The 12054-nt window shown below is 35.7% G+C and overlaps 1 protein-coding gene across 1 annotated transcript; it reads left to right on the top strand.

The window, feature by feature from the left end:
• The first annotated feature begins 2084 nt into the window (after positions 1-2084).
• Positions 2085-11591, top strand: LOC129256905 (metalloproteinase inhibitor 1-like). Its single transcript, XM_054895124.2, has 4 exons — positions 2085-2631; positions 3926-4210; positions 7592-7719; positions 8618-11591. The coding sequence occupies exons 1-4, from the start codon at positions 2505-2507 to the stop codon at positions 8768-8770; spliced, it is 693 nt and encodes a 230-aa protein (XP_054751099.1). The 5' UTR covers positions 2085-2504; the 3' UTR covers positions 8771-11591.
• The last annotated feature ends 463 nt before the right edge of the window (positions 11592-12054 follow it).

The raw sequence follows: 12054 nt of genomic DNA, 5'->3' as shown, positions 1-12054 counted from the left end.
GTATCTGGGTTTACCTAGAGGGATGTTGGACAAATTCTAAGAGCTTTTACCGGGCTTGAAACTTCTACTCGAGCACACATTCATAAATAGCCTGAAGTTGGAAAAGTGAGACACCCTCATTAAGTTGGCAACAGTTCAGATTCAAACTGAAAGAGAAAAATCAACAGAGGCTACTAATCATCAGGTCAGGATCAACTGACCAACACAGCTTTGCCAAATTGGCAACAACATCATTGTAGCCAATCAGCTACAGACAATCACCTGCTTTATCCAATATGAAAACCACAGACTTTACGAGGAAGTCATCTTGGTTTCACCTGCTCTCAATAGTTCTATAACTAGTCAATATCATCTCCCTAGATGAATTCTGAGAGGAAAATATGAATAGTTAAACTCTAAATTACAGGAATTCAAAATAAAATCAGATGACTGTGGATAGTTTTAAGTCAGACCTCGTGAATTACATTACAGAGTTTGACTGGTGAGTGGTGACTGACTGGGAAAGCTTAGAATGTTTTTTTTTATTCTCATAGTGTTTGTTGATGAGTGACAAAAGGCCAATTTCTCTATTGGAATTATTCCTATCATATCATGAAGAGAAAAAAATAATTATGAAATACAACAATTGTAAGAAAATATGACAATTCTTTGAAGGAAGGAAAATGAAAGGTAGGTAGAGATGGTGGAGGGAGGAAAATGAAAGGTAGGTAGAGATGGCGGAGGGAGGAAAATGAAAGGTAGGTAGGGATGGTGGAGGGAGGAAAATGAAAGGTAGGTAGGGATGGTGGAGGGAGGAAAATGAAAGGTAGGTAGGGATGGTGGAGGGAGGAAAATGAAAGGTAGGTAGAGATGGTGGAGGGAGGAAAATGAAAGGTAGGTAGAGATGGCGGAGGGAGGAAAATGAAAGGTAGGTAGAGATGGTGGAGGGAGGAAAATGAAAGGTAGGTAGAGATGGTGGAGGGAGGAAAATGAAAGGTAGGTAGGGATGGTGGAGGAAGGAAAATGAAAGGTAGGTAGAGATGGTGGAGGGAGGAAAATGAAAGGTAGGTAGGGATGGTGGAGGGAGGAAAATGAAAGGTAGGTAGAGATGGTGGAGGGAGGAAAATGAAAGGTAGGTAGGGATGTGGAGGGAGGAAAGGGGCAAGAGATAGGAAACAAATAACTTCTATAAAAATTTTATAAAATAATATTAGAAATTACAATTTAATTGTGAAATCAAAATAAAGAAGATAAACTAACAGAAATAATACCATGAAATTTTGAAGAAAAAAAAAGTGTTACTGAGAATTTTGTTTAAAAAGAAAAACTTTACCAGACATCCAATAGAAAAAAAAGTGATATCCTGGGAAATTTGATTCTAAAATCCAAGTGTGATACCAGACAGATGAAATATTTTACATATGAAGAGGAAATGATGGCAAGAATGTTGAGGTACGTCATACAACAATATAGGGCAGGATCATTAGTCTTCGGTCCAAAACTCTGAACAAGTTATTTCATATCAGAGAAAGGGGGTATGAATCTGGTCAAATGAGATTAAAGAGTTGTAACAAATTAGAAATGTTGTTCAAGTGAGCTGTCTTATGGATAATATCTTGACATTCTCATAAAATGTTGGATGTATTAACATTTATTTAATATGTAATATTATCTAGAGGCTTATTTATATTTTTATTAAATAGCAGAAACTTAAAATTCCAACCAAAAAATAATAATCCAATATGAACCTGATTGTTCCAAAAAGAGATTGATCAGCCCTGTAAATAAAAAAAGGGTTTCATGAATTGAATCTGAAATCGATATTGTTTCTAAAGAGTGAAAACTATACCATGTATGGGTATTAATTTGGAAACTATTTCTACTGCGAATAGAGTGAGAAGCTGTTAGGGCATTTCCCAATGTGTGGAATTCACATTCGCTGATGTCATAGACTGATTATCAGCAAGCACCTGTGATGTCACAACTTCCTCACCGGGAAGCTAGCCAATCAGGAAGCTTGCTTGAGCTGTTTACTGATAAATATGAAGCGGAAGAGAGAACAGGAGGGGGGGGGTATACATGGTAGGTTAAGTACCTTGTGCAAAGAAAGTGAGAGGAAAGTAAATGACAAATGAAAGGTAGAGAGAAGGGAGTTAGCTAGGGTATATATACCACCACAAACCAACATGAAGAATCATTGTAACTTGAGGAAGTATATCACACCTAATTACAACACCTAGATGGATTGGTTTTAGGCAAGCTGTTCTGCAAGGGAGTTTAAGTGTGCACTGGAAGAGAGCACATCATTTGCTAAAACACCATCTGTTTTCCAGGAAGAAAGCTGAAGAACGCATCACCACACAAGAAAAGAGAGCCTTTAAAACAGACAAGTTAAGTTTTACAAGCAGAGTATCTTCAAAAGTCATCTTAAATTATTCTGTTTGTTGCATTGCTAGTGAATCAGGGACTGTATCTTTCAGAATCTTCACTTTCTAGTAAGAAGTTGATCAGTATCCATAGCAACCATGCAACTAAGAGAAGCATCATCATCACTTCTCCTCTGTGCACTGGTCCTGATTGCTACCAAGTTGACAGATGCCTGCTCCTGTATGCCTGCTCATTACCAAACACTATTCTGCAGAGCTGATGCTGGTAAGTTACAACTATGACTGTATTAGAATCATTACTGGCTACAGGTTTAACGATTCAGTGTTGAAACTAAGCACCATCACTTGCATACAAGTTGCCTAGTTGTAAAGGATGAAAAATGGTAATGGTAGGAGGGGTAGGAAAAGGCGAGGAGGTGGCAGTGGAGATGGACACCCCAAAGGAAGAAGGGAGAAAGAGGTAGAAAAAGACGAGGAAAGTAAAAGTGGTGTTGGAGGTTTTTTTTTTTGGGAAGGGCAATATGTTTATTGTTGAGTCATATAGGGATCCAACCCTTGTTCTCATTAAAAAAATACTTTGTCATTTTGCATGTATCATTAGATTAATTAGGAGATTGTTACGCTTAAAATATGCCATAGAAGAAGAAAACAAGTTTTTAAAGAAATAAAAGTAGGCCTAATTAAGGATAATGTATGCAAAGGTGAAGCCAGGATAATAAAACTCTGTTATGATTCATATATGGGGTAGCACCATGTTGGCATGAACATCATCACCATTTGGTAACCACAAATGAGGCATCTCTAAAAGTTTAAAACTCATGCTGCAAAGTGTGGATCTCTAGGGGGATACTTGGCAATGGATATAGGTTAAATCAATGTTCTTTCTTGTGTTTTACGGTTGGCTTGTGAAGGAACAGGCTATGAAATTTATGCCAAAAATTGTTTCTTAATTCTATCATTTAAAAATGTATGAATTTTTTTTCATCCAGTCAATATATGTAAAGAGAACATATGTTGTGTGTACAGAATTGAAGTAATGTGCCAAATTTTGATATTTTGAAGAAAAAATAAGAATAATTATGAGTCAACTTCATTGGAATATCTCCAAATGGTTCTGGTGGATGAGCACACTCATGGGATATGGAAACATAAACCCAGATGCTAGTTTCATGAAGGGAACATCCAAAATATTCAAATGCCATAAACAGTAAATCATTATGATACTGATAATGAAACAGTCTCTTAAAAAATATCTGGGGCCCGTTTCATAAAGGACTTGCAACTGTTGTAACTTTGCCATTATGGCAACTACCATGGTAACATGACTCAGCAGCCAATCAGAATCAAGTTTGCCATGGTAGTTGCCATAATGGCAAAGTTACAACAGTGTTACTCTTTATGAAATGGGCCCCTGGTCAGTTTAACATATTCTTTGATTATCTCTCCATCCTTAATTCTGTTATTAATTATGCTACATGGGGTATCTCTACCAGTACCAACATGTGGGAAATTCGAATTACATGCATTTAATACAAAACCATCTATTTCCCTCATTTTAGTGATCGAGGGAACGATCAAGAGTACATCATTCATATACGGCGACAATGCAGTGACTGACAATGAGATCTATGGTTCTTCAATGGACTATAGCTACACAGATCTTCTTCCTCCATTAGTTCTCCCTCGGTATCCTCTCTTCGTTGTCTACAACCTGACTATCAAAGAGGTCTTCAAGGGGGAAGAAGAATTGGCAGGAATCACTACCATATCAGTGTCTAGTGCAGCCAGTGGAGCTATGTGTGGAGTGGCAGATCTACAGGATGGAGAAAGCTATATCTTGAGTGGTGAGTTCAGTTAAAAGGGTTCAACCTCACAGGGGGCAAGAAGATAAGGGTGTGTTCAATGTTCATTTTCAAATTCAAACAGAAACATGAATCATGATTGAAAACACAATTACAAAATGCGGATATAATGAGAAATCAAGGGTTCGTTCAATGTCCCCCATCCCAGTCATAAAAGTAAACGTCTTTCAGATCGGGAGGAAAATTTAAACATAAAAAAGAGTATGTTTGGAAACCTGATCAAAAGTGAGTTTTGAAATGTCTTTAAATTTGCTCTTGCAGTGGAAGCCTACACAAGCACATGCCAGAATCGACCTTTCTTGTTATGGGCCAAACTGTCTAGTACGCTGTGCTAAGGATAGCAGAATATTTAAAGATGATCAACGCATAATAAACTTTTATATTTTTTAACGCTAAATGGTGCACCCCTGGTCATGTTTATGTTCTGTGTTTTGTAATTGCGTTTTCAATCATTATTCATATTGCTGTTTAAATTTGAAAATTAACATTGAACACACCCTTTCATATATACTTTTGAAGATCAAAGTTCATTTATTTTCTTGAAAGTATTGATATTCTTAAATCATCAATTACCTTTTCATATTTAAGGCAGTGTGAAATTTTAACCTTTCCTGAAGAGCAATATTTTTATCCATAGCCTACGTAGATTAATGATGATATTCTCAAAGGATTTATTATGATCTATAAAATGGTCATATAGAAATAACTTTGTAACTTGAACCCATATGAAGATTAGAAATCCAAAATCCTTGTTACACTTGCTGAAAAAGGTAAGAACTTTGACATTATCAAATGTTACCGAAATATAAAAATGGGTATGTGGTAGTATAGGGAACAAGGCTTTGATTACTAAAAAAAAATTGATGGGAGTTGGGACATGAGAATGTGATTACTCAACAATACATCAACCACAATGTTCCTTCACCTTTCAAGCAAAGGAAATAACTTGTCTATTTCAGTTTGATAGAAACCTTTACATTACAGCTAGCATCCCTTGATTCCCCCTCCATGGGGATCCTGCAACACCCCCTCATTGTCTACCATTAATAACCCTCTACTCCAACTAACTCCCTATATAATGCAACCCACAGAGATATGACATTTCAAGTTACTCCATTCATGTGACCAATACTTAGTCAATTAGAAATGCTTGGCTGATGGCGTAATTAAAAAAAAAAGAAGAAATCAACACTGTGTAAATCAGATGTTGTTAGATGTCTATAGGCGGTTTCAAACCGCCTCGATCACAAGAATCCCCGTTAAATTACAAGAACATTTTAGGGCAAAAAAATACCCATTAATCATTCCTGCATTCACACCGCCCCGAAACATACCCTTCGGGATAAATTCCTGAAGTTAGAAGCATGCGCAGTATGGTCTAATAAGCAGGCAAGGCGCGAGATTCAAAACCACTAGACCAGCAGCTACCCACGGTGCCCGCGCCCAACGACACGCTGGGCTAAAAGTTCCCGTTAATTGCTTTCACATTGCCAAAATACCTGCGACCTTGGAAAAATCCCCGCGAAAGTTCTCGTAATTTCGCCAAGTACCTACTATTTAGCGGGTATTTTCTTTCGGGGAAATTACGCATAGTTTGCTTTCACATTACCAAAATACCTGGTATTTTCTGATCGGGGTAAATTTCCCGATCAGAGAATACCTGGAACTGACGAACTTCGAGGCGGTCTGAAACCACCTTATGTTACAGTACATTGGGCCTGGCTGCAAGATCTTCCATTATTGGCAGGATACTGATTAGTTTCCATCCAATTCATGGCGATGCATGATTTATAGAGGGGCCTTGAATTGTAAGTCATTGGTTGAATACAAATAAGAAAGATACGGGTTGACATTGGAACATTGTAACATAGAAAGATATAAAGAATTCATGGGACTGCTAGACTCATGGGGGTCATTACATGTATCACACAAATATCATGAGGAAAGCATCCAAAAGCAATAGCTTTTTCTCCTGTATCACAAAGCTTAGAGAATGATTGTATGATTGATTTTCATGATTGACTGCACACTGTAGAAATTGCAATCAACATAAAAATATTGTTCTACAATAATTGTTTGCTAAGCTTTGTGTAAAATGGGGCCGTTGACAAATTGCTGCTGTTTGGTGATACAGTACAGAAGAAAATACAATTTCAAAGCAATCCATCTTGATGATTAAAAACGAGAATGGAATCAAGTTAGAAGAAGCAAACCTAGTCTTCCTGATGTGCCATAAAAAACGATGCCAAACAGCACAAGAACATTCTCTCTCCTATTATAGGTATATATCTATACTTGTAAAGAGGGGTGCATAACAAATAAAAGTACATAATGAAAAACTTTGATAATAGGGATGAATTTTAAGTGTTATATAAATGGAAGGAGTAATAGACACTGATAAACAATAAATAAGAAAAAATAAATAAAAAGAAAAATGGTATATGGAATAAAATCTTTTCCCACCCATTTCTAGTTACATCCTTGTCTAATTAAAAAAAGATTGCAGTAAAAAAAGTAATCATCTTTCTTTTTATGTTTCAAGAATGGCTCTCCACTAATCACAAATTCCCTTTGACCCTAAACGATTGGAACATATAGGCCTAACTATTAATTCTGCATCAAACAGGGAAAAAATCACTGATTGTTTTTTTATGTAAATCTTTAACAGGAAGAGTGAACTTATTTAGCAGTCATGGTCATTCTCTCAGCAGGATAAGAAGTGAAATTAACTTCTATTTTCATCAAAACCCAGTGAAGCTAGTAATAAGTCAATTGCAGCCTGGGGTTGAGATATTTTCAGAAATATTATTTTTTTCTCTCTTTTGCGCTGCATGCAGCCACTTCATCATAAGGTTGTTTTCAATCAGGCACCTCCACACACAGTGAAGCGTAGCGCATCAATATTAAGAGTTGTCAGAATTGCTTATTAATATCCATTTTGATCTCCATGCACAGCGAGCATCATGATGTAGGCAATTTATAAAGACTTATTTCAAATCAGCACATTAATATCCTACTTAATAATATACTGATAAAAGATTGTATTTTCAGATCAACATATATTCTTAATATACAGAGAACCTATGATATAAGATGAAAAGGAAGCTGGATTGTGGAGACAATTAAAGGTGATGAAGAATGCTATCAAAGAGTCTATACACTTTTCCTATTGACATGTCAAGGATAAAAGTCTGAAAGAAAACTGAATAGCATTGAGAATCAAGTTTATTGAAATATTCCTTTTAAGGTCCTTCCTTTACCTGGATAAAGGGTGGTAGAAATAAATCGTCGTCATAGTGCAGAAGGTCACTGAATCACCCACTTTAATAATTTCATGTAATACTTGTATTTCTTGACTAATAGGTTTTCTATGGGATGGAGAGTTAAATGTTGGCCTGTGTAGCAGTTGGGTTCAACCAGTAAATGATCTCTCAGCATTCCAAAAGAGAGGACTCAAACGACTCTATGCCAAGTCATGTGATGACTGTCGGGTAAGAAATCAACTATATGAAGCTAATTCTTAAATAAAAACAATCCATTTCATATTGACCAACTGAGCCAGCCTGGTTGTGAAAATCTTGACTCAACCCCTTCCCCTTGACTGGAATAGAATAAAAAACAAAATTAATTTTGTCAAATGACAAATCGTCATTATGAACTAATCGTAGTGCATCTAATATACCATCACTGTAACTTTGACATCAATCCCATTTATCATGGCAACATTACATGGTAACACTGAATCAATAAAGGACTTCAGGTGCCAAGTTATCATACATGGTAAAATTACCACGATTTGAAGTTTTATGCAATACACTGTAAAAACTGTGGTGTTAAAACTGACACCAGTTGGTGTCTATAGAGGACCACACCCTGAGGTTCTAAAATTACACCCTAGAGATTGAACATAACACCAAAGAGTGTAAATGTAACAACCAAAGGTGTTGTAATAACACCTATAGGTGTTAAACTAACACTGTCAAATTAACATTGGAGTAAAATGACTGGTGTGGTCCTTTATGTACACCGGTTAACACCACAGTTTTTGTTGTGTAGTGCCCAGATGGTTTCTTAGCTTTTACCACATGAAACTTCATCAGGAAACATTCCAATGTTCTTCTTTGTATGATAGATGTAAGAGTACTTTTATTGTCCAAAATAAATATACAAATAACTCTTGCAATTACAACAGGTCATATTTATCAAAGTAATACCCAAAACTTATTTGAAAATACCCTTTTCAGTAAATGAAATAATTTTGTGCACATTGTGTACAAGGCTTCACTTATTGCATTAATGTGAATTTTTTAATAATTACCAATCATAAAGTAATTTTAGGGAATTAATCCACCCCTTCTGCATTCTCTGTCTTTCTCTCTGACTGAACAGATTTGCTCAGCAAAGTATGACAATGACTGTTTGCCTACTGAGGGGTGTATGGGATCCTATACTTCACCTTGTGTCAGAATGAACTCTGCATGCATCCGCAACAGCAAAGGCCACTGCTCTTGGAAAAACAGCAAATACTCAAAGCTTTGCTGAGGACTTCATCATCACCAGATAGTCATCCACAAAACAAACTAACTCAGAGTTAAATGAGATGGAGAAATAATCTGTCTTGGAAATCTAATCGGGGGACTGATGAAGTTTGTGAAAATAATTACTAATACCATTAATCTTGTCGACCACTGACTTCTCCAATTCCCATATTAGACTTGGTACAGAGCTCAGCTGTTCTATAAGGCGACAAGTTAAAGAACATGCATTAAAGAAATTGATGGACTAAGTTCAGAGTGGGTCTAACATCTACATGTAATACCCCTTTCATAAACCCATCCTCCAATTAGCCGCCTAAGATTAATGCGGATAATTCAATAAAGATTGCGTTCACAAACTCCGAAAATAATCCGCACTATTTTTACGAGCGCCCGTCCTGAAAAAGGCAGATAATCGTCATGACAACTGCACACGCCCCCTCCGATGCGGTTGTGTTGGAAAAGGGTGACCTTGTGACCGCACCATGGCAATTATCCGCATTATTTGGAAATGCGTTCATAAAGTCAAAATCTGGTCCCGATGCCGCTATTATGCGGATAATTGCAGCATCAAAATAATGCGGATAACTCTGGTCCTCCTCCGATTCTACGACCAAATTATGCTGCTATTAGCCGCATAATTGGGTTTATGAAAGGGGTATCATTCACTCAATGACACATCATCCTACTAATGGGGTGTAGCAAGAAACCTTCAGTTGATCACAAGTCAATTTAAGGTCCCAAAATCAATTAAAAGTCATGTATTTCATTACAAATTTACAATTGATTGATGGTTTGCTTCATGCATTAGCAAATATAAATTGATTTGCTTTAGTTAATATTGGTCTATCACTTGTAAATTTGCATCTGGAATTTGCAAATATTTTCTTGCAATAGCCCCTAAGTTGAATGGTAAGTCATTATATACATTTGCATCATGTATATGACTAATTCTTTGATGTTTAATTCTAGATGACATTTTCATTCTGATGGAGATGATTTACAGATCAATTTTTTTTAGAGTTACAGATGGCAAAGCAGTCTTCTTTTTCTGTCTTTAATTTGACCTTACAATAACCGAAACTGGTATATCTAACTTATTACTATGAGAAACTTGTCAATGTTGTCTTCAGATTATTACGGCATGATTACCCTAGCATGAGGGTTATATAGAGGACACTGAGGTTGTTGAATTTGAAATAATTAGTATAGCCTAACCCACAAGGGACCTATCCAAGATAGCCTACTTTTCTACAAATTCAACCTTACTTCAAAATGATAGAGTTTTAATAAAATTACTGATGCAAAGTTACATAAAGGTTTACTAAGCAGTAAGGTTATCAAGGACAGATTTAACCTATCAATTTATTTAACTATTACATTAATAGGCACTGAATAGGGACTACCAACATCCTGCAGGCAATGAATTAAATGTGGAATAAGAGGCATTAAAGTTTGTCTTCCTTATATCTTTGTTCAATTATGGGTGTGTAGCAAGAAACTTTTTTTGAAATCGATTGCAAATGATAACTGCATATTTTCAATTGATAGTTCATTTCTCTAAAGAATTCATTTTATTCTTCCTGTGATTGACAAGCAATCATTTGTAAAGTTATTGTGATTGATTGTAAGGCTTACGATCAGTTCTGGGCCTACACTGATTTGCAATTGATTGCAGGTTTCTTGTAATGCCTCCTTATTCATCTACTCTTCATTGTTCTTCCATATTTTTTTATATTCTTTCCTTGGTTGATCTTTGTATTGCTATGGCCTTATGTAACATACATGAATGTAATGTTTCAAATTCATTGACTTTCCTTATCTCATTAACATGTCATATTATGATGTTGATAGTTACAGTACTATTTTGTGAATATGATAGTTCATTAATATCCTTTTTAATAGGAGTTTTATCTTACAGATCGCTTATTAAATAAAGTATTAGAGAATTAACATTTTGAAAATAAGCGAGTGCAATAGTATATGATTCCAAAATATAAAACCAAGTGATTTTTGCAGAGCCAAACATTCTTCTTTAATCATACAGCAAGAAACAATTAATCAAAATCAAAGAATGATTGCTCAATTGAGGGTACATGTACATATTTATCATAAAATAAGCATAGTGAAATTATACAAAGCTACAAAGTTTAGGATTCCTTAGTTTTTTTCTGGAAAACATATCATGACTGAAGTAGTTGATTCAATCTGTCATTTTACTTATAATTTTATGTACCATTCCTTCTCTTTGTATTGCACATTCCTGTCAAAAGTATTTTGTCTTATTGTGTATATATTATTTGGGACATGGAGATTTACTTCTTTTTATATGTATAAATACCCTTCTCTTTTTGTGTACATAAATGTATTCAAATATTTATTCCCTGAATATAGACACAAATATTTTGTGTCAAATATTAAGACATTGGTGTTCCTAAGTACTTAGATGTTCAGAAAAATAAATATGTTCCATAACAACAAAGATGCATATTTTGTTTTCATTATTATTTATGTTAACTTCCAGAAAATAAATGATTTTATTTGAATATATTGTACATTTATATTCATACTTCTGTACAAGGGATTTATAGTTGGCATTGTAATACATGATATATTTATGAAGAAGAAGATGATGATGATGATGTGGTTAGAATGAAAATGATATTAAGACAATGAAGATGTTGATGCTGCTGATTGTGATGGTAATGATGTAGATGGCTATAATAAATACAATCATAATAAGGATGACGACAATGACAATGATGACGATGTTGATGACGATGATTATGATAATAATAATTGGCATTTGTATAGCGCTTTATCATTCTACGACTGCTCTTCACAATTATTATTACCCGCTCACTGGATTCATAGCAATTCAAGCAGTCTTTTAGGCGCACACTTGCTAAACCAACCACAATGACGGTTGTTTCCTACCGGTACCCAATAAGCACCTGGGTGAAAGTGGCAAAGTGTGGATTGAAGCCTTGCCAAATGACGCTAGGCCATGGTGGGATTCGAACACACGACCCTCTGATTACAATGCGAGAGTCAGATCCACTACACCACGGTGCTTCCATTATAATGATGATGATGGTTATGAATGATGATGATGACACTAGGAATAATGATGTTGTAAATGGTGGTGATAATTTGAGTAGGTGATAGATGAAGCTGGTACAGTGAGGATAAGAGCAATGGTGGAGGCAGTGGTGGGTGGCGGTGTAGGTGACGTACAAGTAATTAGTGGTGGTAGAGGAGGTGACATAATTAGTGGTGGTGGTCATATGT

This window comes from Lytechinus pictus, chromosome 3, assembly GCF_037042905.1.
Source record: "Lytechinus pictus isolate F3 Inbred chromosome 3, Lp3.0, whole genome shotgun sequence".
Classification (NCBI taxonomy): domain Eukaryota; kingdom Metazoa; phylum Echinodermata; class Echinoidea; order Temnopleuroida; family Toxopneustidae; genus Lytechinus; species Lytechinus pictus.
This window is presented reverse-complemented; position numbering and strand designations above follow the sequence as displayed.